The sequence below is a fragment of the Carettochelys insculpta genome, chromosome 17 (genome assembly GCF_033958435.1).
Source record: "Carettochelys insculpta isolate YL-2023 chromosome 17, ASM3395843v1, whole genome shotgun sequence".
NCBI lineage: Eukaryota > Metazoa > Chordata > Testudines > Carettochelyidae > Carettochelys > Carettochelys insculpta.
The window spans coordinates 5,792,889-5,820,428 of record NC_134153.1 but is presented as its reverse complement, the minus strand read 5'-3'; the positions used below and the strand labels follow the sequence as shown (position 1 = coordinate 5,820,428).

At 55.7% G+C, this 27,540-nt stretch overlaps 2 protein-coding genes across 2 annotated transcripts in view; one reads left to right on the top strand and one right to left on the bottom strand.

The window, feature by feature from the left end:
- RGS19 (regulator of G protein signaling 19) overlaps positions 1–17,472 on the top strand; it is a 66,644-nt gene extending 49,172 nt beyond the window's left edge. Inside the window, exons 3-6 of the mRNA XM_075011716.1 lie at positions 163–299; positions 8,229–8,303; positions 12,809–13,043; positions 15,899–17,472. Of these exons, the coding sequence (XP_074867817.1) occupies positions 163–299; positions 8,229–8,303; positions 12,809–13,043; positions 15,899–16,087 (636 nt within the window). The 3' untranslated portion in view covers positions 16,088–17,472. The remainder of the gene's footprint in view (positions 1–162; positions 300–8,228; positions 8,304–12,808; positions 13,044–15,898) is intronic.
- A 9,091-nt stretch (positions 17,473–26,563) lies between these two features.
- Positions 26,564–27,540, bottom strand: part of TCEA2 (transcription elongation factor A2) — a 28,253-nt gene continuing 27,276 nt past the window's right edge. The window contains exon 10 of the mRNA XM_075011882.1: positions 26,564–26,876. Within this exon, the coding sequence (XP_074867983.1) occupies positions 26,868–26,876 (9 nt within the window). The 3' untranslated portion in view covers positions 26,564–26,867. The remainder of the gene's footprint in view (positions 26,877–27,540) is intronic.

Genomic DNA, 27,540 nt, shown 5'->3' with positions numbered 1-27,540 from the left:
TGTTATGTGCACCGAGGCTTGAGCAGCTGCGCACTGCTACACGCACTGGTGGCAGAGGGGCGAATCTGGGTTTGAGGGAGTGTGGGGAGCGGGGTGGGGATAGAGCTGGGAGGGTGGCCGTAAGCCTGGCTCCTTTACCCTCTCCGTGCCCTTCCCTTCCAGTACACGGGGCCTGAATCCACAGAGAGACCCCCTTCGATGTCCCGGCATGAGACCTCTCCAGCGACAGTGCAGCCGGCTGGCAACCACCGCCCCAACGCCTGCTGCTTCTGCTGGTGCTGCTGCTGCAGCTGCTCCTGGTACGTTCGGTGCTCTGCTCGGTGTCGCGGTTCTCAGAGAAGCCGCCACTACCAGCACACCCACGTCTCAGGCCTGGGGAGGGGACGCCCCTGCTGCTGTTCCGGCACCATTGTTGGTTTCCCCGCTGCAACGTGTTCCAAAATCTTCCCCCATCCGCTCCATGTTGCTCCGGAGCCTGGTGCATTGGTCCGGGGAGAGACAGCAGCCTTCAGTTCCCACCGGCGGGGGGTGAGTTTAGCGGTGACAGAGGAACAAGGCACTAGCATAAGTCGAGCCGGTTTGTTTGTGCTTCGATTGTAGGGACCTTGCTGGGGTCTGAGACGGTGCAGAGCACAATGCACAACAGCCAGGCTAGCAGAGCGGAGCTCCTTTCCTGAGCCCAGCTCTGCCAGAGCCTGATGGCGCTGCGCTCCCCAGCCCCCTTTGGAGGGGTGTCTGCAGGCCCCTCCAGGGGGTGTGGGGGCTGCATTGGTCCAGGCCTGTGAAAACGCATCACCGCCTTGTCTTAAGCTGCCGTGAGAAGCTTGCTGGACATGTGCAGGAGCAGCCTCCCCCGCCCACCCACCAGGCTGAAAATGTCCCGGCCGTTTGTGTACTTGGTTGATAGTTGAAGGCTAATTGGGGCAGTGTTTAAAACCAGCCTGTAAACAGCGTTTGGAGCAGCTGGCCCCGTGTCGTGCTGAGGGCCGCTCTGAGCCCCGGGCATGTGCTGCGTGCCTGTTTTCACGCTCCTCCAGGCCGAGCCTTCGGAGAGCTGCACCCGGAGGGTCTCAGCCGAGTGCACGGGCTGAGTTTTCTGAAACGAGCAAAGGGTAAAGCGACTTACCGTGCAGGGGGAGCCCACGAGGCAGGGCCTTTGGAAGCTTGTCACAGCCCCAAGTGACAGGGCTGCCCCAAGACGCAGCGTGGCCCGGCGAAGCGGGAGAGATGCTTTTGGGATCAGACCTGGTGCCCATTTCAGGGGGGCGCAGAAATCCCATGCAAGTCCTCAGACTCTCACTCCCCCAGGATCTGTTTCAAATGAACCTAATGAATCCACAGTTGTCTCCAGATTCAGAGAGACGAGTGCCTCCCTGCCTAGGGCCAGCACAGCTTTGTGAGCTGGTGTATTTCCTTCTCTTGTGCCAACCACACTCACTACCCAGCCCTGGATTTCTGTGCCCAGCAGGTGAGGAGTCTAGTTGTCAGGTTACTCCTGTGCCTGGCGGCTCACTCATGTTAGGATGCCTAACAGAAGTTATTGACATTTATTTGGCCAGGGGAAGGGGGAAAATGACTCTTCCTTGTCAGTCTGTTACTTTCTCGCTGGAAGCCGTTTGCAGCCATATAAACACATGTGTAAGAGGAGCTGCCAGTGCCCCTGCCCAGGCAACAGGTCCTTGTTTTCAGCATTGGTGCTCTGCACCACAGGCACAGAAACGGTCACTCTTCCGAGCAGGCAGCCGGAGGCAGTGCAGGAAACCATCCGGAGGATGTACAGAGCGTTGGTTCCATGCCCTGTACTGGTGGAGAGCACGTGTGAACCACCTTCTTGTGAAAGAAGGTTCCACAGCGCCCCCCCTTTGCCCCCCATGCAGTGTTTGGCATGGGAAGTGTACGTGCATGGGCCCTTAGCCATGCGGTTACCCCCTGTGCCGACTTCAACCTTGGCCCCCTCTGGGTTGGAGTCATAGAATCATAGAACGCGATGACTGGAAGGGACCTTGAGAGGCCATCGAGTCCAGCCCTCTGCCCCAGTGGCAGGACCAAGTACTGTCTAGACCATCCCTATTAGATATTTATCTAACCCGTTCTTAAAGCTCTCCAATGATGGAAATTCTGCAGCCTCCCCAGGCAAATTATTCCAATTTATTTTATTATTAGATAACTAAATTTAAATGCGATTAATTAAATTTATTCCAATTTAATGTATTAGAACCCGACGTACCCCCTGAGGAGCTGTCTGGGTGACTGCGCTGACGTTCCCTTCTCCCGGCTTGCCTTTGAGCTGTCACTCAGCTCCTTCTGGCTGCCGGCTCTTCCTGCCCGTTTCATTGGAGCAAAACTGTCCCTGCTGCCAGATCAGTGGAGCTGGTGGCAAATTCCAGGGTGGAGTCTGGCCTGCTGAGGTCTTGGCTATGCAAGACGCTGAGTAAACCAGAGCTGGTGTAGCAGCCCCTCCCTGTACGGGCTGGCATAAGGTACCCAGGAGCGGTCTCCGCTCTGGGCCTGTCTGTCTGATGACCCCTTGGCTGTGCGTCAGCCCCTTCCCCACGCCCCCTCTGCACAGCCATGGCGGGAGGGCATCACAGCAGGTCTCTCCCAGCTGCACAGCTTCCTGCAAGCAAAAACCAGACCTGCTGATCCAGGCAGACTGGCAGTGGCCAGACCCTCAAGGACCCTGCAGCTCTGTTCTGCCTCCAGCAGGAACCCCTTTGCAGAGCGATTGTCCCCCCGCCCCCAGGTTCCCCAAGGCTGCAGAGGAATCGGATGCTGGGTGAGGAGGCAGGAGCAATGTCACGCATGCCCAGCCCCTGCTGGGCGTGCGTACACACACACACACACACATTTTCCAGAAGCAAATGAACCGTGCTGAGACCAGCCCAACTTGCTTCCTTATCCCTGGGCATCCTTTGGTTTTTGGCCTTGTGGATTCATACTGCTAATATTTTTTGTCCTTGCAATAAACTTCCCCATTGCAAACACCATCAGCCCGGCACGTGCTTCCCCCAGACTCTGACGCCTTCTGCCATGGCCTTTTCAGACCTTGCAAGCTAAGCAGCACTGGGCTGTGACTGTGCTTGCATGGGGGACTGCTAAGGAACACATAGTGACTGCAGGAGATGATATCAGCGGAGGGCCCTCTTCCCGCTGAGTCAGGACCAAGCAGCGCTCCTGCAGAGGGCTAGAATCGCAGGGTGCTGTCGCTTGGCTATGATCCCGTTGCAGTCTCTACTCTCCTCCCGTTCAGAGAGAACGGGGAGGGTCTACTTTCGCTGATCACATTTGGCTGCTTTAAATTTCCCCTGCACGTTTTGCTTTGCCGCCTGCCCTAAAGTGCTGCAGGGTGTAACCCCGCACTGGCTGAGCTCCACCCCAGAAGTGGCCGCATTGCAGAAGCAGGACGTGTGTCCCGGAAGCACCTGGCTGAGGGGTTGTGAGAGCCAAGGAGTGTTCGGAAAGCCCTTGGCAGTTCTGGAACGGGACAAAAGCTTTGAAGCACAACCAGCCCAGCACAAAACGATTTAAAAAGAGAGCCGGGCGCAAGCCTCCACCATGCTAGGCTGGGGACAGCCCAGGGACAGCAGGACCACCAGCTGCAGAGAGCCCAGGCCCGAGCAGGATAGAGGAGATGGGGCTATGATAAACTGGCTGATGGCAAGCCCCCTATCAGAGTGGCCGGAGCCAATCCCTGTGCGAGAACGGGCCCTGGGAGGCAGCGAGGGGTCGCCTTGTTCTCTCAGCCCCACCCAGCCGTGCGGCCTGGGCCTTGCGAAGGCAGAAGTGCCTGCGTTAGTCGGGCGAGAGCAGCGGAGGGACAGTGTCGCAAACAGGAAGTGCTGCTCCTGCTGCGGTTTTCGACGCATGTGAAATTGAAGAGGCCCCAGGGAAGTTGCCTGCCTGCATGCGCTGCTTTCCGGTTGCCACAGCCCCCTTCCTGGGGGGAGAGGGAAGACTAAGCCTTCACTGGGGCTTGAAAGCCAGCCAACCCCGGGGAGCAGCACCTCCCGGGGGAGCCGGGCCACCTTCCCAGCCCCGGCCGTCACTCCATGGGGCAGGCCCCGTGCAGCCTGTGGGGGCAGAGACTGGCCGGCAGATCCCCAATACGCAACTGGGCTGGGTTCAAGGCCTGCCCTCCCCTAGCTCCTGCTCAGCGCTGTGCTGCGCTGGAGTAGATTTCATGGCTGGAGCTGTGAGATGCTCTTCATGTGGCTGTTGCCAGGGCGGGGCTTCCGAGGCAGCCCGATTTGGGTCGCCCTTGTTTCATTGCGGGGAAGCCGCTCGTTCTAGGGAGAAGTGAACGGGTGCGGCGGTTAGAGAGCAGAACTGAGCCTCCCGAGTCCTCGTTTCAGTCCCGGCTCAGGCCCCAGCTTCCAGTGTGAGCAGTCGTACCTCAGTTTCTCCTTCGGGCGAATGGGAGGGGGTCGTCCTGACCCAACTCCCGGGGAGGTCTAGGAGTTAGGTCGGCCGTGTGAGCTGCTGGCCGGAGGGCTAGGGAAGTGAAAGCATTGCTGTGAAGCCTGCACAGGAAGCTCCTGTTTCAGCCGTGTTCATGCAGCTCAGCTCAGAGGCATAAGGGGGGAGGGATGGCTCAGTGGTTTGACCATTGGCCTGCTAAAGCTGGGGTAGTGAGCTCAATCCCTGAGGCTGGGGCTGGGGCAAGTAGATTTAAAAGCACCTGCTGTGAAGGCAGGGGACTGGACTCAATGACCTCTGAAGGTCCCTCTGTGAGGTGGTATATCTCCATGAGGAGGTGCCTCTTGTCAGGCCTGTCCTTGCTTGGTGGTGGTGGTGGTTACTCTCCTACCTGCTAGCAGGGCTCAGAGAACCTGGGCTGCCCCTGGAGAGGGCAGCTGATGCTGGTCTGTACTTTCACCAGGTGCTGGGCCTGCAAGTGTTTATCCCAGTCCCCTTCAGGGGGGAGCAGCCAGAGATGCTCAGCCCTGGATCTAGGGTGTGGGCCTTTGAAAGGCAGGGGTGCACCTACAGACCCCATGAGCCCCTCACTGGGTGCCCTTGCAGAAAGCTCAGTGTCCAGGAACTAAATTAAGCTGAACTCACAATACTGCCAAGTCATGGATTCCTAGGGCTGGACAGGACCTCAAGAGGTCATTGAGTCCGGCCCCCTGCTCAAAGCAGGACCAACCCCACCAAAATCCCTTCTCAGTCACTCCCTTTGCCTGAGCCAGCCTAGAAACAGGCACCAGCTGGCAACTCTGCTCCCCTCACAGGGGTTCATGTCTGAGGGTGAATGGCTCTTCCTGGGGCAGCAGTGACCTCTACTGGCTGGTGCTTGTAATTGCCACTCTGAATTTTCCTTCCGTGGGTGAGGGAACAGGAGGTCTGGAGAACCTCTGGGTACCCAGAAGCTGGGGTCCTTCCCAACAGACTTGGGTGCGCTCAAGGCTGTTCCTTCACCTGCTTGTCTCACTAACGTCCTGAGACCACCATGGCTATCACAGAACTGCATCCCTCTCACTGGGCATTTATATGGCTCCCCCAACCAGGAACCGAACACTCAATCTGGGGCTATTTCATGTGCTCCCTGCATCCTCGGGGCTTGGATTTTAGTACTGAGGAGACAGTGGGATCTAATCCCTCAAGTGCTGCACGACCAAGGGCAAGTCTTCGCGCCTCTGTCTTGTCCAGTCAAGCTGCAAGTTCTCTGGGGCAGGGACCAGATCTACACTAGACATTAAAGTTGATTTTAGATACACAATTCTGACTACTGTGGTTGCGTAGCTGGAATCGATGTATCTACAATCGACTTACCTGGCTGTCCTCACAGAGAGAGGTTGACGGGAGAAACTCTTCTATCGACCTCCCTTACTTCTCGACTGCCCACCCCAGGTACTTTGACTTTGCACGTTCCCACTACATGCATGAAACGAAACCCCAGAAGACTGACCCTGACCCGGTCAGCTTCTGCAGAACGAAGACCGTGCTATAAGCCTGCAGCACCTCGCACAAAGGGGCCCTGGTCTTGAGTGGGGTATTTCCTAATGAAACTGCAGTATTCATCCTAACAATAGCAGCCAGGCCTGGCCAGGTTCTTCTCTGTTAAAGACACCCCCAGATGCCTGACTTGGATGCAGGGAGGGAAGGAGTCACAGTGCTGATGATCTGGCCTCTGATGGAAAAACGCCAGAAGCATTTCCCATTGCGCTGCCGTGCTCGCAGCAGGCAGAGAGCAAGCGATCGCGGGCCCCTGGCAGGAGAGCGTGGCCAGGGCTAGTGTTGCTCCCTTGCAGCAGTCGCGGATAGCGTAGCCTGGGATGGTGGCATATGGTGCTCACCTGGCGAGCAGGTGAAGCTGCAGCAATAGATGTTTGTGTATTTGGGGGGCAAAGGGGGGGGATCAGAGACCAACTTAGCTCTGCCACTGTCCCCTGAGGGAAATGGAGACCTCCTTCAGCCCTCGTGATTGTCTGCCTGTCGGCAGTCACCTGTCCCGGCTGGAGGGGTTGGAAGCAGGGGATGTGTGCTCACGCTTGTCCGTGGGACACCACCATGAAATCACAAGGAGGGGCCCAGTGAGGATGTGGGTTGGAGGCTGCTGCCCCATCGACGGGATTTGCTGGTGCTACTCCAGGGCGCTATTCCCTGGAATAGCCGCAGTGCTGCAGGTCAGGCCAGAAGCAGCTGGCTGAGCTGCTGGGGGTAGAGTTCCTCTCTCAGCACTGAACCAGGCTCTGCTAGGGCTTCTGGTCGTTCCTGAATCATGTTAAACTCCCTCAAAGATGAGGAGGAGCATTGTGAGCAGCTCTAGAGAAGTGGTTTGTCCCCTCTATGGGGCACTGGTGAGGCCACATCTGGAATATTGGGTCCAGTTTTAGCGCCCCCCACCCCCCGGTACAGAAAGGATGTGGATGTGCTGGACCAGGTTCAGCGAAGGGCAACAAAAATGATGAAGGGGCTGGAGCACATGACCTATGAGGGGAGGCTGAGGGGTTTGGGCTTGTTTAATTTGCAGAAGAGAAGACTGGGGGGTGATTTAATAGCCGCCTTCAGCTTCCTGAAGGGGAGCTCTAACAGGGATGGAGAGAGGCTGTTCTCTGTGGTGTCAGATGGCAGAACAAGGAGCAATGGGCTGAAGTTACAGAAGGAGAGGAGTAGGTTGGATATTAGGAAAAACTAGTTCCCCAGGAGGCTGGTGAAGCACTGGAATGTGTTGCCTAGAGAGGTGGTGGATGCTCCATCCCTCGAGGTTTTTCAGTCCCGGTTGACAAGGTCCTGGCTGGGATGACTTAGTTGGGGTTGATCCTGCCTGAAGCAGGGGGCTGGACTCGATGACCTCCTGAGATCCCTTCCAGCCCTAGGATTCTATGATTCTATACAAGTCCACGACCAAAGAGAACCCCGGTTGGGCAGGTAACATTATGTGACCCTACAAATCCCCTTCTCTTCAGCATTGCTGCCCATCTGGGCCCCACTCTCTGCCTGGACTTCAAACATAGGAGAGGCAAATGCTCCAGCAGCTTGTTCTCACCCTGCTTTGTTTTAATATGTAATTGGAGATACACAACTCCTAGAGCAGGAGCTCATCTAGTCCAGTCCCCTGCCCTCTTGGCAGAACCAAGCACCATCCAGACCATCCCTGACAGATGTCTGCCTAACCAGCCCTTAAATATCTCCAGTGATGGAGATTCCACAGCCTCCCTAGGCAATTCCTTCCAGCGTTCAACCACCCTGACCGTTAGGAAGTTTTTCCTCACGTCCACCCTAAACCTCCCTCGCTGCGGTTTCCGCCCACTCTCCAGCTGCTTGCCAGAATGCTGGTGTTGTAAAACTGAGATCCCAGGAAGCAAGAATGTCTCTCAAGCCCAGTCTGGCCCAGGGGCACCTCTTGTCTGGGAGGTCCAGTTCTAAAGACTTGGCTTAAAGACACGCTATGTTCAGTCCCATGCAGAGTGCGTGAGAGGGGCTAATAGCTGCAGTTTCCCACTGGGTCCAAGCCAGAGCAAGGGTGGGGGCAGCAGGGGGTCTGCTGTGTTGGGAGAGCGGGGTGAGGAACGCCTCGCTCCAGGGGGCTCCTCGTGGGCAGCACAGCCAGAGCTGATTTCAACAGCCAGAACTCGGCGGGGCTGAGTCACAGACATGGCACCTGCTGGTGTGGAGTGGCTGTGTGGTGCCATTGTGGCAAGGAGTAGCAAAGGCTTGGCCGCCCTGGGCCTGAGCCGGCAGCTGGTCCCTGAGTGCCATTGACTACCTTTCCATCTCCTCGTTAGGAACGAAGATCGGGAGCGAGCCTGGCGGGCGTCCCGAGAAACCAAACTGGAGACCATTCCAAACTGTGAAGCTTGGTGAGTGGCTCTGCACCAGCTCTTTCCTTCTGTGGGGACGGCCGCCCGCGGCCGGGCCCTTCTGCTGAGTCCCGGTCTGAGGGTGGCCTTTGCTCCCGATGGCCGTGCTGGGCTGTACCAGCGCACATGTCGAGTGGGGTAGCCTGGGAACAGGGAGTCGGGACGCTGGAGTTCTGTTCCCAGCCTTGCTCCTTTCCCTTTGATCACTCGCAGTGTCCCCATTCTCTGCCTCAGTTTCCCCCAAATGGAGACGTTGTAATAACGTGTTCCCAACTCAGGGGTGAGCAAACTTTTTACATTGGGCTCCACTTTTCATCCCTGAAATTAGCAGCACCCTCCACCTGGCAATGTGTCTTGTAGTAGTAGGCATCCTTCAGTCTGCATAGACTATGGATCGCGCCCTTTAAAGTTTCAATTGAGGACTTCATTTACAGCATGTATTGTGACTATGAAGACCCACACGAGAGTGACAGGAAACTGATGGGAATTTTGGTTATGTTCCTATGGAAAAAAGAAACCTTTCAGCACATGTAAGAAACCAGGTCTGTGGAATGCACAAACTTCATTTGGTGGTGTATAAAAGCGCATACACCAACATAAAACCAGTAACAGATTTCAACGTTTTAATGTGCCGGATGAGCCTGAGACCCAGCAGCCGTTCGTGCTGCACCCCCCTTACCAAATTTCACGCCCCCCCGCCCCTCACTTTGCACACCCCTGCCCTAGCTCTCAGAGCAGCTGATGAGACTTAATTCGTTCCTGTTGGACGGTGCCAAGGGCGTTGGAATGCGGGGCTGTGGGAGGTACAGGTGGAAGATACCGGGTCAGACCTGGTCAGTTGTGTCCCTGCCTCCTCGCACCCTCTGCATTGGCTGCACACCGTGTGCCCTCTCGCTTTCACCGCCTGGGCTTTGGCTTATTCGCTCCCCCTTGCTCTCTTTTGCTTCTGTGTAAGATTTCCCGTTGCCGCTGTGCCGTCCGGCCAGTCTGAGGAGGCTGCAACGGACTAAGCTGCCCTGGCAGGACTCCACACCGCTGTTCCCTTGCAGCCGGGGCTCAGGTGCCAGGGCCGGAGGGGGTGGGCGGGAAGGGGCAGTGGATGGACACAAACAGAAGAAGTTGGGGAAGGAATAATGAGCCCCGCGTAGGTCTGTTCTCTGACCCTCCCTCCCAGCATCCAACCCCAGCTCCGCTTGCTGCTTGGGCTCTCCCGCTGCAGACAGTCCGCCGGCTAGAGGAACAATCCTCCCAAGCATTGCAGTGCTTCCACCCCCCGCCCAGCGTTGCTACTTTTGAGCATCCCCTGCAACAGGAGAAACTGACGCATGGAGAGAAGCTGAGTGGCCTGCCAGGGGTTGTAGCTGGTCCAAGCCCATTCCTCCGGCTCCCAGGCCTGTGCTTCAAGTGCGAGACGATGCTCTCTTTCCAACAAGAGACCACGTCGCCGTGAGCCCTGGTAGAACGGGAGGAGCGGCTCCCAGGGTTAAGGTACCAGCAGGCCGAGGCCTTGGCTGTGCCCTTCCCTGCCCGCATGTCATGCTGGTGCCAGTGGTACCCTGCTGCTTTGTGGGCCTATTTTTCCCACAGCTGAGCGATCTAAATATACTCGGGCCGTAAGGTCGTGGAATACCAAGGCTGAAAGAGGGTGGCCGGCCCGGCTGCTCTCGCAGCCGTTGCCATATAAGGATTTTATGATTAGCCGAGGGATTGCTCCATCCCGTTGGTAAAACAAGGCTCTGTTTGCCTGTGGAGCCCTGTGGGTGGAGGAGGCATGGACCTGCTGGTGGCCTGTGCCTGCTCCTCCCTGCACCTTGCCCTCCAAAGCCAGGAATCAGCCCTGTCCAGAGAGGCAGGAACCCCTTGGCAGCAGACTGGGCTGTGGAGTTTGCATGAAACCCCCAGGGGTCTGTCCATACAGCATGAGAGAGACAGGCTTGATTCGCTCTGAATCCAGCTGGGTCAGAGCGTGGCCCTGCTGCTGGAAGAACAGTCCCTGTGTGACACTGAGAGCCCGCTGGAGTTTGTTGACAGCTGAAATCAGGAGCTAAAACTAGGAATTTGCTAAACATACGTCTGGTATTCGCTTGGTGTGCTGGGCGGGGAGGTTAAACGGTTAATCTGCCCTTGCTGCTGAGCTCGGCAGCAGCCAGCTGTGCTGGGCCAGAGGAGCCCTGGCTGGGGAGGGCAGGTGGGCTGGGTGATGGGACCCCGTGGCTGTGGCAGGACCAGTGGCAGGACCTCACAGCTGGGGCCGGAATCCACAGATGCAATGGTTCCAGGTGGCAGGTCATAAGTTAACAGGTTAACTGCGAGCATTTAACCGGTTAGTCATTTTCACATCCCTAGTCGTGGTTTCGTACAGCACCAAGCACAGTGGGTTTCTGGCCTGTGACTAGGGAGCCGAGGGGCTACTGCAACCGAAATCAGAGAGGTCTCCGAGTTAGTCTGTATCTTCAAAAACAACAAGAAGTCCTGTGGCACCTTATGGACTAACAGATATTTTGGAGCATAAGCTTTCGTGGGCACAGACCCACTTCATCGGATGCATGGGGGGGGGAGTTTCAGATGAGGAAACCCTTTAAATCCTCCTCTGAAACCCCCCACTCTTGCCTATGACCAAGCGGGTCTTTACCCAAGAAAGCTTATGCTCCAAAATATCTGTTAGTCTGTAAGGTGCCACAGGACTTCTTGGTTTTGCAACAGAAATAATAGCAATAAAATATAACCGACGTCCCTGCCCAGTGACTTTCTCGCACCGCCTTAGAGAAAATGGCGAGGAACACTTGGTGATATCATAGACCTTCCTCGGCTCTGACAGTTGCCACGTATCCAAAACAAATTCCTAAGTGGACCACCATCAAGGCTGCCCAGCGAGAGATGAGATAGAGCAGAAGGTTCCTACCCAGCAGAAGAGTTCTGTGGTCACAGCTCAAGCACTCAGGGCTGGCGGTCACACGCATGTTGGGGAGTCACTCCAAAAACTTCCAGAAAGGAAACCAACAATAAATGTAGCTTTTGGGATTATCCTAACCTGACATTCTGCAGAAGCAGCTCTATTTTTTATCCCGAGAGGTTACAAAAGAGGGTAGCACTCAGGGCCCAAAGACAGATGTGCTGTCTTCAGAATTCTTTTGTTGCAGTAATAAAACAAGGATGGTTCTGTTTGCGGCTGTTCTTTCCTTGCCAGAATGCTGTGAAGCTGCCACCCTGCCGCGTGATGGTGTGTCTCAAACTGTGAACTTCAGTTGAGACCAAGAACAGCCTCTCCACTGGTCAAATGGCCGGTTAAACAAAGCAAAAAACCCTGGCGTGAACATTTCCCGAAAACTACCAGAGGTGCAACTAATACTAATAGGACATTCCAGCATTGCCAGGAAGTGTTTGACTCACAGGGGTCCAGATCCTGCAAACTATTTAGGAAGATCATTGAAATCAGTAGAAGCTGGAAGCCTAAATACCTCTGCTGACCTGGCCAGAGTAATGACCTTTCCTTCCCCTAGTGCCTCTCATGTCAGTTGAGCCCATGATGTTAGAACATAAGAACGGCCACACGGGGTCAGACCAAAGGTCCATCTAGCCCAGCGTCCTGTCTTCTGACAGAGGCCAAGACCAGATGCCCCAGAGGGTAGTGAACAGAACAGGTTATCACAAAAGTGATCCCCCTCCTGTCATCCACTTCCAGCCTCTGACATACAGAGGCCAGGGCCACCGTTCCTACCCAGCCCAGCTAACAGCCATCGATGGCCCTCACCTCTGTGAATTTATCTGGCTCTTTTTTGAACTCAGTTAAAGTCTTGGTCTTCACAACCTCCTCTAGCAAAGAGTTCCACAGGCCGACCGTGCGCTGCGTGAAGAAAAACTTCCCTTTGTTAGTTTTAAACCTGCGGCCCATTCGTTTCCTTTGGTGACCCCCAGTTCTTTTGTTACAGTTACAAGTAAATAACTTTTCCTTCCTCACTTTTTGCTACACCAGTCGTGATTTTCTAGACCTCTCTCATATCCTCCTGAGTGTCCTCTTTTCTACGCTGAAAAATCCCAGTCTTTTTAATCTTTCTTCACGTAGCAAACCCTGTTCCAAACCCCTCATCATTTCGTTGCCCTTTTCTGACCCTTTTCCAATGCCAAGATACCTTTTCTGAGATGAGGCGACCACATCTGTCCGCAGTATTCAAGATGTGGGTGTGCCGTGGATGTACCATGGGTAGGCAGGTTTAAGAGCTGATCAAACTGGAAAATGAAACGTGACCGTCGCAGCATGATTCCTAAATGCTATAGCCAGGTGTGTTTGGACCAGAGAGAGGCTGACTGGAGGAAAGAGATGGGCAGGTTTGCTAACAGGTGAGGAGGAGGACAGGGTGAGAATTTCTTGACTCAGGTTAGCCTCATAACTACCAGACTGGGGTGGCTCAGCGAAGGCAGGTGATGTAGGCTCACAATCATCCTCTGTTCTGTTCCCTCCTGTTCCTTTCTCTCCCTTTGTTTTGGTGACGCCGCGGCCCGACCAGCCTCAAGCCGACGCCCGACGAAGTGCAGGGCTGGGCCCAGTCGTTTGACAAGCTGATGAAGAACCCCGCAGGCCGGAACGTGTTCCGGGAATTCTTACGGACTGAGTACAGCGAGGAAAACATGCTCTTTTGGTTAGCATGTGAGGAACTCAAAACCGAGTGCAACAAGCACCTCATCGACGAGAAGGCCAGGATGATCTACGAGGACTACATCTCCATCCTCTCACCCAAGGAGGTACTGGCTCCCCTTCCCATGGGCTGGGGCGGGGGACGATTCTCTGGCCCCTGTGCTCCCAGGCTGCTGGGTAGCCATGTCCCAGTGGAGCAGGGCCTCCCTGTCAAGGCAGTCAGAGAAGCCCAGTCCGCGGGCTTACGTAGTGCAGCCTTCACTGGCCCCACCTGGGCAAAGGTGCTGATAGGCCCAAAAAAAGCTGGTTCCCCACTTGCGACTCGGAGCGGAATAAGCCCTGCCCAGCCAGGGCTGAAGCAGCGTTCTCTGCTGATATCCCTTGTCCTCACATGCCGTCTTGAGCTTCCCTGGGGAGCTGGAAGGGAGACTAAGGTCAGGGGAGTCAATGCTCCCAAGAAGATGGAAGCTGTTGTGACATCCTTCCCCCCTGTGAAGGCTCAAGATTGTTACAGGCTGGGGTCCAACTGGCTTGGTAGTAGTTCTGCAGAAAAGGACCTGGGAGTTGTAGTGAACGAGAAGCTAGACATGAGTCAACAATGCGCCGTTGTAGCCAAGAAGGCTAATGGCATATTAGGTTGCATCAAGAGGAGCGTTGCCAGTAGATCCAGAGAAGTGATTGTCCCTCTTTTTCGGCTTTGGTGAGGCCACATCTGGAGTACTGTGTCCAGTTCTGGGCCCCCAATTATAGGAAGGACGTGGATACACTGGAGAGGGTCCAGCAGAGGGCGACCAAAATAATTAGGGGGCTGGAGCATGTGACTTATGAAGAAAGGTTAAGGGAACTGGGACTGTTTAGTCTGCAGAAGAGAAGACGGGGGACTTGATAACAGCCTTCAACTTACTGAAGGGAGTTTACAAAGAGGCTGGAGAGAGGCTGCTCACAGTGGTCACGGATGGCAGAACACAGAACAATGGTCTCAAGTTGCAGTTGGGAAGGTCCAGGTTGAACATCAGGAAAAACTTTTTCACTAGGAGGGTGGTGAAGCACTGGGATGCACTACTCAGGGTAGTGGTGGAATCTCCATCCCTGGAGGTGTTTAAGTCTCGCCTCGACAAAGTCCTGGCTGGGCTGATCTGATGGGTTTGGTCCTGCTTAGGGCAGGGGGCTGGACTCGATGGCTTTTTTAGGTCTCTTCCAGCTCTATTGTTCTATGATTCTATGATTCTACGATGACGTCACTAGGAGTTGGCTGAGGGGGAGCTGTCGGGCTCAGTGTAAACCACCTGGGGAGCAAACACTGGCGTGGGTGCTCTGCTCTGGCCAACGAAGGGATGGCCGGACGTTTGAAGCTAGGCAAATTCAGACTGGCAAGAAGGGGTAGATTTTCAAGAGGGAGGCCAATTAACCCATGTGGAGTCGCCCTCCTTGGCTGTGTTTTAGTCCAGGTTGGAGCTTTGTCTGGGTGGTGTGTGCTAGCTCACAAAGGAATCGTTCCAGGGACGTGCTGAGGCCAGCTCTCAGCCGGAGGTCAGGCGAGGAGTATGCCTGTGCCGCAGTTAGGGAGCTGGGGCTGGCTCACAGGGCTTGGATTGGTAGTGGGGTGTCAGGCTGGAGCTGGGCTCTGGGCCCTGCAAAGCAGGAGGGTTCCAGAGCTGTGGCTGCAGCCTAGAATCCCTTCTCTGCAGTTCAGCAGCCCTGTGGCCCAAGCCCTGCAAGCCCACATCAGCTGTCACGGGCCAGTCGCAGGTGTCTAGCTGCAGTGTAGGTATACCCTAGATTGGGGCAGGCAAGATATGGCGCAGGGGCCACATCTGGCCCAACAGCCCTTTAATCCAGCCTGTTCTGCCCTTGCAGCAAGACAAGTGTTGCACCAAGCACCAAGCTGCTCCCTCTGCTGGGGGTTGGTGTGGGGGTCGGTTTCTGGCCGATTGGAGCAGAGAGATTTTCCTGGGGGTGGGAGCACAGCTGAAACCCTCCCATCCTCTGCAGCAGCAGAGAGCTGCATGCTCCCACCTAGGAGCAGTCTGGGGCACCTTAGGTGAGCAACTCCTGGCCAGATCCTGCCTTTGGCACCACATGCCCTCCTGCACCCTAAGTTCCTCCTACCCCTGCACCCTCCTTCCCTGCACCCCTACCCTCCTCGGTCCCTGGACCCCAAGCCTCTGCCCCAGCTGACACCCCTTCCTTCATCCAAACTCCCTCCCAGACCCCACACCCTCCCCTGCACTCTAGTCTGCTGTCCCGAGCTGCCTTCTACATCCAACCGCTGGTGTGACCCTGGGCCACTTACCAAAACCTTGGAGTATAGTGCGGTCCCCTATCAGAAATCATTGCCCGTCCCCGCCCTAGATAATCATAGAGGTACCTGGGTGCTAGGGATTTGTAGGTTAAAATGTTCTGGGACTGCGACTAGGAGCCAGGGCTCTCCACTTTCTCAGCCTGCCTTTGGCACTGGCCCCGTCTGGGATTTTAGGTAGGTCCCTCAAGTTTTGAAAGTCCCACGTCTCCCGCAGAGGTTGTTCTGAGGTGCCAGAGAGGTACAACCCGGCCCCAGGGCAGGGAGCTGAGGCTTGGCAAATTCAGACTAGGTATAAAGTGTAGATTTTGAACAGTGAGGGTAGTTCACACCTGGGACCGCTGACCAGGGGTCCCAGTAGATTCGTCAGCACTGGCGGCCGTTAGGTGAAGATGGGCTGAGTTTCTAAAATCCCAGCTCCAGGAGCTGTCCTGAGGCTGGGCTCTGGCCTGTGTTATACAAGAGGTCAGACCCCACCATCACCATGGTCCCTTCTGGTCTTGGACTTTGTGCTCGGCGGCCGTGAGGCTCGACTGCAGGGGCCGTTGAAGGTTTGCCCCCCCCTCCCCCCGAAAACTGAGCCGCTGGGGCTTGCTGCTCTGGTGCCAAGGGCCCTGGTGCTTGCCCCTAACAGCCTTGTCCCCTCCTCCTCCTCCTCCTCAGGTGAGCCTGGACTCCCGGGTGCGCGAAGTCATCAACAGGAAGATGCAGGAGCCCTCGTCGCACACCTTCGATGACGCCCAGCTACAGATCTACACCCTCATGCACAGAGACTCCTACCCCCGCTTCCTGAACTCTGCCATCTACAAGGCGCTGCTGCAGAGCGTCTCGCGCTCCTCCTCCGAGTCCTAAGCGCCTGCTGCCTTGGGCCCGTAGCAGCACCACCAGCCGCTCTTTTGTAAACTGGTGTCGGGGGGGCGGTCCCCGGCTTTGGCTAGGGCACGTGGGGAGGCCTCTGGGAGCTCCTGCTCTACCCCCCGGACCTGCACCATCCACCTCCACTTTTTAGCTTTAGCAATGAACATCAGCCCAGTTCCCCGGTCACTGGAAAACACTGCACCCCCCTCAGCCTGCCCCAGCCTCCTCTTCCCTTCTGCTGCTCCCCCGTCGCCACCGGTGCCACCCTTGGGCGCTGCTGAATCGGGCCGGGCCGGCGGTTGTCAAACTCAGGCCTCACTATTACTACTGAATCCCCATTGCCGTCTGGAGCAGATGGGGGCGAAGGAGGGGGTGAGGGGAGCCCCAGCCAGCTGGACTTGACTCCCCTGCCCTCCGGAAGAGGTCACTTTATCCCCTCCCTGCTGCACCTGGGAGCGCTCAGGTCCCATCTCGGAGTCACCCAGCGGGTTTTTTTAAAAAAAAACCACATTTTTATTTGAAAGGCTTTTTATTGGCTCGGGGCCGGGGGCGGATTTCCCAAAGCACACGTGTCTGTGTAAACACCACCAAGTGCCAGGTTTACATTGTTCTGCCTGTTCAATTGGCCGAGGGTCAGACCCAGGGCTGGGGGCAGGCCGGTGCCCAGCCGTCTGGTTACAGCTGTTCAGCGTTAGCACCTGACTCCGCCCGCTGGCGCTGGTGGCCTCCCTGCTCTGAGCGTGCGGGGGTCGCTCTGTAATACCAGAAGAGGCAGGTGCACCTGCCCCTGTCGTGCTCGCCCCCCATCCTCTCCCACTCGCGCCTGGTGCTGCCTCCAGCCCTTTCGAACAGAGCAGGGCCACCCAGCCTCTAAGCTGCCAAGCCATCTCCAGGGGCTGCCACCCAACGCAGCGGTTCCCAACCCGTGGGGCTGGGGGGCCGTTTTCAGGGCCCGATGGAAACCAGTGCTGTCCTGCCTGTGGGGGTCAGCGCGGGAGCCTGGGGCACGTCGGTTCCGCCTTTGCAGAACAAAAGTTTCAGGAAATTTTAAAATGTTTCCTTTTTGTTCCTTTTCACGATGCACAGGGGTTGGAGTTTTGTGCTTTCCCAGGCCCTGGGCTGCGGCAATGGGGAGACAGAACAGGACATGGAGACGCCCCACCCCTTTTCCTCGTCTCCCCGAGGGGCCCGTGTTCGAGAGCCAGGAGAGTGAGGGGCAAAGGGGGTTAAGCAATGGACAGAAGGGAGCTGAGATTATTTACCTCGGAGCAGCCTCCCGGGGTTAATGGAACTAGATTCAACTCGCTGCTTCTTGGGGCATGGCTCTCTTCTCCTCCCGCCCCCCTGGCTGGGCACGGCCCCTCTGCTTCCTGGCTCACAGGCCTGCAGGCGGGAGAGGAGAAATGCGCCGCTGTGAAGAGGCACGAGGCACCGGCCTCTCTCAGTTCACTGAAGAAGCCCTGCCTGGGGCACGTGCCCTGACCGGGCTGAAAGATGCTGTGGCTCTTTGGGACAGGGGTCAGAGACTGATGGTGCCCCTGTGCGCAGAAGAGCCAGACGGGGGGCAGCGGCCTCTGGCAGAGGAGGGAGATGGCTGTCAGCCCAGCTGGTGCACAGCTGCTCCCATGGGGAGGCCGAGCCGAGCGGCATGCCGCCAACTCAGCTCGCTGTCCCATGCCAGGCTGTCGCCTCCATCCGCTCCTGCCAGGCTGTCCCAAGCTGTACTTGCAGACAAGGGTAAACAACTAATAACCCAGAGGCAGAAGGGGGGGCCCCATGTCTGGGAAAACCAGCCTGGAACAGCTCAGCTCAGCTCAGCTCAGCTCAGCTCAGGCTCACAGCGCCAGGGTGGAAGACAGATGGGGACATCCCAGGAGGGGAGCAGGCTGCAGCTCCCGGTTCCAGCAGGATCCCAGTCCCCTGCTGAAGTAAGGCACTAATATACCCAGGGCAAAAAGCAGCAGGGAAGTCTTTGTCTACGTCCCGCGGGAGCATCGAGCAGGGCAAATGCACCTTATGCCCTGCCCCAAGAGAAAGCTGCTGGCAGGGGACTCTGCCAAGCTCCATTCCTCCCTCCTTCCCCCCACACCCATCCCCTGCCCTGACCCAAGGGCCGGTCACTGCTGCCCTTACACGGCCAGTTGCTCATGAGATTTGATTTAGTTGAGGGCTTGTGACCGCGGGGGCTGGAGGCGATGCTTAGAGGGCACCAATGTGAGCACTTCCCAGGCAGCTTTGCAATGCACTGCCCCCCTCCCGCCACGCACACCCTGCATCAGCCGCCGTGTGGGGCCTTTCCCCAGGGAGCCCCCGCAGGCATGCGCGGTGCAGCTGGGAGGTGACTCAGAGTCCCCGAAGGCTGAAGCCACAGGCTGCTGTTTGTGTCCGGATCCAGATTCAAACCAAGATCAGATGTGTGTGTGTCCCCCCAGCCCCGCCTCTCTCACTGCTCACTTAGTTCCACCCACGCCTGCTGCCCTGCAGGGCTCAGGGGCTACATGGCTCTCCTTTTTGCACCCCTGGGGCCAGGGCAAAGCCAGCTGTAAAGCAAGAGGCGCAGGCTCTGGGGGTGTGCTAGCCAGGTGACGCTGCCATGTCCTCTCCACTGTTTAACTGGGCCACTTCCAGCAGCGGTCGCGGATGCTGCACCCTTCTGTCTCTGAATACGCTCTTGCAGCTGCCTGCCAGGTCACTCCATGCATGCTGCAAATGGATGCAGCTGCAGTGAGAGCCAATCGCTGCCCCCAGGGAATCACAGTTCTGGATTAAACACCAGCCAGAACAAACCAACCCATCCGCCTTTGGGTGCCCCTCGGCGCCCCGTTTCCCCGTATTAATTTGTACAGACACAAGCATCCCTTATGAAAAGATATCCCAGCACACCGGCTCCTTGCACAGTGTCTTACTGTGCTTGGGGCCGTACTGCCAATCGCATACCTTTGGGAATTGAAGGGATTTCCTTCCTGACAGGGCGGGTGCAATCTTTCCCCCAGGGACCGTTTGCTCAGGATGAGCAATGCCTTTGGTGGAGGACGCAGCTGCACAAGAAGTGGTTTCTTGCCGCCGCCTGCTGCAGCTCCCCTAGTGAGAACATTGCGCAGATAGCTCCTGTCCCTTCCTGTGACACAAACCAGACTCCCCAGCCGAGCCAGCTGTGCCCCCTGGCCCCGCCACACGCACAGCCCAACGTGCTGTTGTATCTTCAGAGTATTTTGAAACGCTGTGGCCTAGCGTAAAAGGCGGCTGATTAGTCTTGACTGTATGTTCGGCCAAAAACAGCTTGTGGTTTTAATATTTATCCCCTCACGTCACACACACCCCCCTAAAAATGAAGGCAAAAAAAATCAGGAATGTTATTTCTTTTTACTGAAGATATTTTTAAACAAAAGAATTCTCTCTTTACTTTTTATTTCTTTCCTGGTGGTTGCAGCTGGAAAACTGTTGCAAGTGTCTCAGAGGGTAGCCCTGTTCATCTGTGCTTCACGAGTAACTCTGTAACACCTTAAAGACTAACGTATTCATTAATAACAGAGAGGTGGCCGTGTTAGTCTGTACTCCAACAAAACAAACCAGCAGAAATGTAGCACATTAAAGACTAACAAAACGATTTATTCGGGGATGAGCTTTTGTGGGACAGACCCACTTCTTCAGATCAATCTCATTTCCAATATTTATTAAGTCATGAGCTTCCTGAAGAAGAGGGATTTTCCACCAAAGCTCATGACCAAATATAGTTGTTAGTCCTTAAGGTGTTCCAGAGCTGCGTGTTGTCTGTGTTACAAAAGATTGTCAACTAGATTTTAAACTAGAAAGCCAAATCCCAGCTCTCTGTTGCCGCCCTGAAAAAGGTGAGCGCAATAAGAGTGCGCTCAGTTCTTAAGGCCTGATCTTGTTATCTTAATGAGCTGGTTGCTAATGACAAAGGCCCATGGGTCTGCGTGCTCACTGCCTCGGAGCAATGGCTTTATTGCAGCTTCTTTGGAAGAAGGTGCAGAATTTCAGCACGTAAAGAAGCTGTGATGACAGGGCCAAGTCCACTCACAGTTACAGGGGTCGTCTGCAGCGCTGGCCCAGTGGAAAACGCGTCGAGTGAAATAATGTGCCATGAGACCTGCCCAAGCACCTTTGGTAGACACCAGGGTGAGTTGCCTGCAGGCAGCATGGGGCACGTCTCAACACACATCCAAACTGTCACATGCCGATTTGAGTAGCTCAGCTCACACTCAGCTGGGTGGAAGTGGGGATTTGTGTGAGCACTCCCCACTTTGCACACTTGGAGAGAAGTGCACAGGCCAGGCTGGGGAAAATGGCACATTTCTAAATCGGACCCAGGCTTTCCTCTTCATTCGTTCACAGCAAGTGAACTGCCGGCTGGTTACTCAGCTCATCAGACTGCAGGGTCTCACTAGCAATGATGCGTGGGGCCAGCTTGTTCTCACCCGCCTTGTCTCACTGAAGTTAAAGTTCTTCCCTTTGCGACAACCACTTTGTGCCCAGCCACTAGCACAAAACCAAGGCCCTGGTGGAAGGGAGAGGGTGGCCAGAGCCCTGCAAATCAACAGCTGTCTGCTTTTTAGCAGCAGCCACGAACATCGCTGTGGGTAGGCGCAGCTCCTTTTTGCTGCTCTGGACATGCAGACGAATGTTGAATCCAGACAGGGCTCCAAGGCTGGGTTCTCCAGCTATCCAGCTTGTGTTTTGAGCTTAGCTTTAGGAGCAGGCTTGCTCTGACCCAACTCCTGCAGGCCTGACCCTGGCAAGAGGAGAGTGAAATTCCTGAAGGCAGCAGGGGGATCCAGGGTCATTGTGTTCCCTTTGCCTGACGATCCTGAGAGACGTGGGGAAAGGAGGCGCAGCAGGAATGCAGGGTGAGCGTCTGTGGCAGGAGGCAGAGACGGTGGAGAGAGACATCTGACTAACGCCACGGTGCCCAATACGCTGCCCCTTCGCCACATGTGGACAGCAGGATGAGGAGCCCGTGCCTAATACCCCCAAGGGACGTGCCTGCGGGGAGTGTCTTTGGGTGCTTGAATCCCGGGCCAGGCTAAACAGACATTACACTGCCAACACCCAAAGGCTGAGTTCTGCGCTTTGTTACACGTGTGCAGACTAGTGCCCCCTTGATTTTTTAACACCCATGTGTGGAATAAATTTTATGAGGCATGTGTGGATGTGCACCACCAACAGAAAGCCACGCTGCTGGCTGTGGGCATGCTGATAATCAGCTGGGCAGCATCTGACTCTCTCCTGGGCAGTTGCCCAAGCACTCGGTTTACGGGGAACACTGGTGCAGGCCCACTGGCTTCAATAAGCGCTGCAGGCATGTGGGTGCGGAGCATTCCGATTAAAAAAACAAATCAATGACGATCCTCGTTCAGCCACCATCAAAGCAATGGGGCCAGGTTAGCGGGATGCCACTGGATGAGTTGAAGTAACTGCTCTTATTTTACCAGGCCAAGACAGTCACTCCAAAGCCACTGTAATGCTTGTGCTTGGAGGGGTTGAAAGGGGCATGTAGCTCACTGTGGAAGTTTTCCGCCCAGGGTATCTCTGGTTCCATTCAGGGGGAAACTCAAGCTGCAAAATTCAGCAGCCTCGCCGCCACTGGGGTTTTCAGCACTGGAGTTTGTTTGCCCTGTTGTTACAGATGCCAGTTTAAGGACAGGTTTGCAAAGTCCCCAGCTCATGCTTGCATCCTGAGTGCCCCCTCCGCTGGAGGGTGGAACCATGCAGTCCTGGTTGGGTGCCTCTCTTCAGCACCCATGGGTCTGCCAGGGAAGCAGGGGACAGGGCGCTCACCCAATTTGGGCAGGGACTGCTGCTTAACAAAGCAGAGAGTTGCCAGTGACAGCCCGGTGACCTGCTCCCAATAGCTGACATGGGAGTGCAAATGCCCCCCACCCGGCTTTTCCCCTGGCATGACAGACAGAGGATATGAACTTTGCTGCTAATTTTCTTCTTTGCACCATTAAACGATGACGTCTTGGCTAAACCAGCACCGAGCGACGGATTAAGCTTGGACACAACTCACTGAAGTGCATTGGCTGAGAAATGGCAAACGATTTTTATGCTCAGAGCCTCAAAATAACGAATTCACAGCTCCACCGCCAGCCCTTTCTGCACGTGCTCAGCGCTCCATGTGTGATCACAGCATGAGCTGTGCGTGAGCTTAAAGTCAAACGTGGGTGTACGTCCTTGCAAGACCAGAGCCTGCAGGCAGGGCCATTGGGGGGAGGGGGCAACTCCCCACCAGCACCCCAGGCCTTACCTCTCCCCTGCTCCACCCCCCAACCCCTCCACCAGCGATGGGACCTAGGGATACCTGGGACTGGTGTCGCACATAGCAGCAGCAGGCTGCAGTTCTTGCTGCCCGCATGGTGACTGCAAGGGTGGGCAAGAGGAGAGCCTATTGCTGCTACCACAGCCACATGCAAAGCCAGGTAACCCTCCCTGCCTCCTGTCCATAGGATGGCTGGGGCGGCCGCCCCAGCTTGTTCAATGCTGGGACAGCTCTGGCTGCAGGACAGAGAGCGAGAGATGATGTACCTGGTGCAAAAGCAGCACCTTTCCCCGGCTCAATTTCAGCCCTGAAGGAGCTGTTGGTGCTGCTGGCTGTACTGGGTGGGGGATGTGACTCGCATAGGCCAGCACAGGGCTCTGCAGCTTCATTCACTTCCGCAAATCTCGGTGCTTTGCCGGCAAGCCCCACTTTTCAGCCCTTTGGGGAGGCCTGGATTGCAAGGCCCCTTGTGATCTAGGCTGACCCTCCTGGGTAACCCAGGACATTTGCTCAAGTGCTGTGACACTCCCACTTTCACTGCCTGCAAGACGGTCGAGCCCAGGCCAGGCCCGCCAAGTTGCGGGAAGCTGTCCCCGATGCTGTGCGAGGGAAGTGAAGCGCTGCCCGGGCACGACAGAGCGAGCCCAGTGTTGAGCACGGCTGGAAGGCTGAGGAGAACACAAGGAGCAACACTGACGCCCACCGGCTGGACGGGACCAGAGCCGGTCAGGACAGTCTACAACCAGGGAGTGGCTTTTGAGGCTGAGTTCAGAGGCTGGTGCCGTAGAGGGCAGCTGAATTTCCAGATGGGCACTTGGTAGGCCACACGAATGGCCCTCCATCTCCATGGGCTGCAGCAGCCCAGGGCCCACTGAGGCGCAACCTGTGGTCCTGAGGAGCCCCCGGCTGCTGCCCCTCCCTGACGTTCCTCTTGTGCACTGGGATGCTGGAGCCCTGCACCTCCTACCCATCCCTCACCTCCTCTGCACCTTCGGAGAGCCAGAAATCTACTGATCCTTCCCCAGGCTGAAACAGCTATGAACAGGGAGGCCACAGGCAGAGCCCCATGGGGCCGCAGGTTGCCCACAACTACCGCAGGGCCCAGATTGTGCTCCGGGCTGACATGGTTACTGCAGTGGTTCGGGGCCAGGGGGCAGCCGCTGCTACAGCTGGTATTACAGCCAGGGAACTTATTTCCCTCTCCGGCACATTACCGTGCCTTCAGGCATCCAAGCAGTGATGCTGAGGGGCCTCCAGGCCACAGGAGCACTTAACAGCTTTTTCCCTTTTCAGGTCTAGGGGCGGGTGCTAGATGGTAAAGGAAAAGACAATATAATGCAGATTTTTTTTTCTGGCCTGAGCGGGAAAGAAACGTTCATGAGGTGTGGGGGGGAGGGCACTCACACCCCCACCTCTTTAGATTTTCAGCTGACTAATGCCCCGCCAGCAAGAGGAACACCCCTGCAGCAGCACCTTGTCAGCTCACAAAGCTGCACTGAATTTCTTGCAGTGGCCGGTAGACCGTAGGACCCAACTCCATCCCAGGAGCACATCCCTGGAGAAGCACCAGCACTGCTAACTGGCTAGCTTGCAATGCCCCCTGTTCACACGCATGGGCCTCGTTTCAGTGGTAACTGCCAGGAACCTTTATTCCACCCCCACGCTGCTGCAAGAGGCTTTCAGGTCAGCAGGAGGTGGCCTGTAATTGAACATGTCCTAATAGGATTGGCTGGTCCTTGTAAATCCAACAGTCTCCTGCGAAGGAGAACCCTGGGTGAACCAGCCGCACGGAACCCCTTTCACGAGAGACGGGTGTTACTGAAGGAAACTGAAGCCCACATCATGGGAAACCATCAGAGTCAGGTCTTTAATGGGGCTCTTGAGCATGACCCATTCAGCTCTGAAGCGCGTGGAATTTTCTGCCCTCTTTAAATCCTCCTCTGAAATCCCCCCACTTATGCATCTGACGAATCGGGTCTTTGCCCACGAAAGCTGATGCTCCAAAATATCTGTTGGTCTACAAGGTATCACAGGACGTCTTGTTGGTTTTGAAGATACAGACTCACTCGGCTACCCCTCTGATACTCTGCAGCTCTGCTCAGCCTGCTGAAGGGAGAACTCAGTGGCAGCTCCTTTGTCATGCAGGGGTGCTGTGGTAGGAGCAGATGAGCAATAGAAAGAGTGATTATTTGCAAGCACCTTTGTAAGTAGCCGGAGGCAAACTGGAGCTGCTGTGTTATTTTATGATCAGCCACAGTCCAAACAATCTGTCCTTGATTTGTCTTTCCAAAGCCGTCCTTTACATCAGCCTCCCCAGCTGGCGGAGCCTCCCCAGTGGATCCTTATGTCTTAGGGCTCGTCCACACTATGCAGTAATGTGGCCTACGGAGGTGTGATTTCTAACACACGCTAATGGGCTGCTTGGCTCAGACTCGAAATGGGGGGTGCACTGATGGCGCCCTAGCAGGTGTCAACGTAATGCTGATTGAGGCATGTGATGTTAAAAGTGCACGAGGGAGCACTGCAGAGATCACAGGAGATCTGCATAACGTAAGTTTAAAATATGCACCGGAGAGAAAACATTAGCCATGACCACATACACAGAAAGCGCCCCCCAGCCCAATTTTTGGACGCCAACATATAGCTCCACAATTGCTAAAAGCAACCTCCCCAGGAGATTACTAACACACACTCACACTCTCTCTCTCTCTCTCTCTCCCCAAAAGACGCTCCAGCTATGTGCTACCACAGATGCTCAGTTCGGTGCTGGAAATTCAGCGTCACTCTCCGGGCTTGAGATCAGAGTCTCCCCCAGAGGTGGGTGATAGGCAGCCCGCAGGCAGGATGTGAACCAGCAGGGTTAGCCACTGGATGCTTTACCTGTCCATCCACAGGCATGGCTGCTTGCAGCTCCTATTGGCTGTGGTTTGCTGCTCTCGACCAGTGGGATCTGTGGGAAGCAGTAGCCCCGCCCACACTGCTGCCCACAGCTCCCAGTACCTGGGAACAGCGCACGGTGGCTGACAGGATAGTAAGTGGCCATGCCCACAGATGGGCAAGTAAATAAATCACCCGGCAACCACTTATTGCCCACCCCTGCTCTAGCCCCTACTCTGCCCGTTCCCCACATACAGTCCGTGTGCCATGTCCCACATTCAGTACCCGAGCAAAGCTTCCACTGACTCAGCTGGAATTTTTCTTGCGTCATGAGTGCAGGATTTGGCTCAGGAGATTTTGGTTCACGGGTTGATTAAAACCACAAGGGCATATGTTTAAGACAAGGAAGCCTCCTGAGAAAAACCCCAGGGTCAGTGAAACTGGCAGGCAGCGTTCCCTTTAATTTTTTCCATCTATGTGCGGAATAAATTTTATGTGCATCGAGGCATGTGCGGATGTTCACCACCAGTAGCAACACACTGCTGGTGGTGGGTGTTGTGGGCGCTAGGCTAATCAGCTGGGCAGCACCTGAATCTCTCTTGGGTGACCCCGCACGAGCTCAGATTACAGGGAACACTGCTACCAGGGCATTTTTCACAGCTGGCTCTGCAGCCTGTGTTGGATAGCAGGGGTGTGAAGGCTGACCCCTTTTCCAAGACCGCAATGGGCTCACACATTTCCATACCGCCCTGCCAAAAAGGGAGACCAAGTTTCAGGGTACACTAAACCCTCAATTTAATGGACTAATGGGGGGAAAGGGGTGTCTGTTAATGCCGAAAGTCCGTTATATCTGAATGGTTATACTGTGTGATGATGCACTGACCTTCCCAGCCCATCACTCACCCATGTCCTCTGCCCCACTTTCCCCTTCCTCCCTCCTGCCCCATTCTTCCCCTCACACCTCCATCTCCCTCTCCCAATTACTGGGAGAGGAGCTGCTCACTGGCCTGGCTCCTTCCACCTCCTGCTGCTCTCAGTGCTGCGGCTTCTCCGGCTCCGGGTAGCTCCAGCCACTCCAGCAGCTCTGGTGAGTCGCCAGCGTTTATTTAGCGGCACGGAGGTGCCAGCAGACAGCGTCCGGGATTTCCAAAGTCTGTTAAATTAGGGGTTTACTGCATCTAACTAAGTCTCTGGCAGGTGGTGTGGTTTCTGGCTGGCTGGTATCTCGGACGGTACCCACCCTCTAAGTCCATGAGTTTTAGGCAGGAAATGCAAAGTGCTGAAAGCAGCAAGTTCAAATCAAAGTCAGAAACTGGCAAAAAAAGTTTAATACTTTATGAAAAAAATGACAATACTTATCTGGATGAGAAAATACAGCCATAATGCATGAAGCGAACTCTCCTGCCAGTCTGTCTGTCTGCCCCCCAGATGCCAGTCTCACCTGCTCCTCTGCACAGGTTCACAACCCGAGAGCCAGGCCTCCCACCAAGATGATACACTCCGTGTGTGACACAAAGGAAACTCACTTGGGATACAGTACACAATGGCTGGAGACGTCAGAGAAGAAAGGTTGCAGACTGTCCAGGTCCGGCTGCCGCCGTCGGGCTCAGAGACAACTCAACAGAACTGCAAGAGATAGATGTTTGAATTAGAAAGTCCCATTGCACATAAGGGCCGAGGGCATCACTCGTCCACCACGAAGGAGCAATGGATCCAGATGGGTCTCCCTCCTTCTGGGCCTGGGGATATGCTCCTCCTAGAGCAGGGGGAACCGCCTCATCTAAAGACAGGTGGTCTTGCCAACCTCCCGCCCCACCATTCAGATCCCCGGCTGGGGAGCTACAGGCACCACACTGGCTACATCTACACTAGCCAAAAACTTCGAAATGGCCACGCAAATGGCTGTTTCGAAGTTTACTAATGAAGCGCTGAAATGCACATTCAGCGCTTCATTAGCATGCGGGCGGCCGTGGCACTTGGAAATTGACGCAGCTCGCAGCCGCGCGGCTCGTCCCCACAGGGCTGCTTTTCGAAAGGACCCGCCTACTTCGAAGTCCCCTTATTCCTATGAGCAGATGGGAATAAGGGGACTTCGAAGTAGCCGGGGTCCTTTCGAAAAGGAGCCCCGTCTGAACGAGCCGTGTCAATTTCGAAGTGCCGTGGCCACCCGCATGCTAATGAGGCACTGAATATGTATTCCAGCGCTTCATTAGTAAACTTCGAAATGGCCAGGCCATTTCGAAGTTTTTGGCTAGTGTAGACACGGCCGCTGTGTAAAAGGCAGTGACTA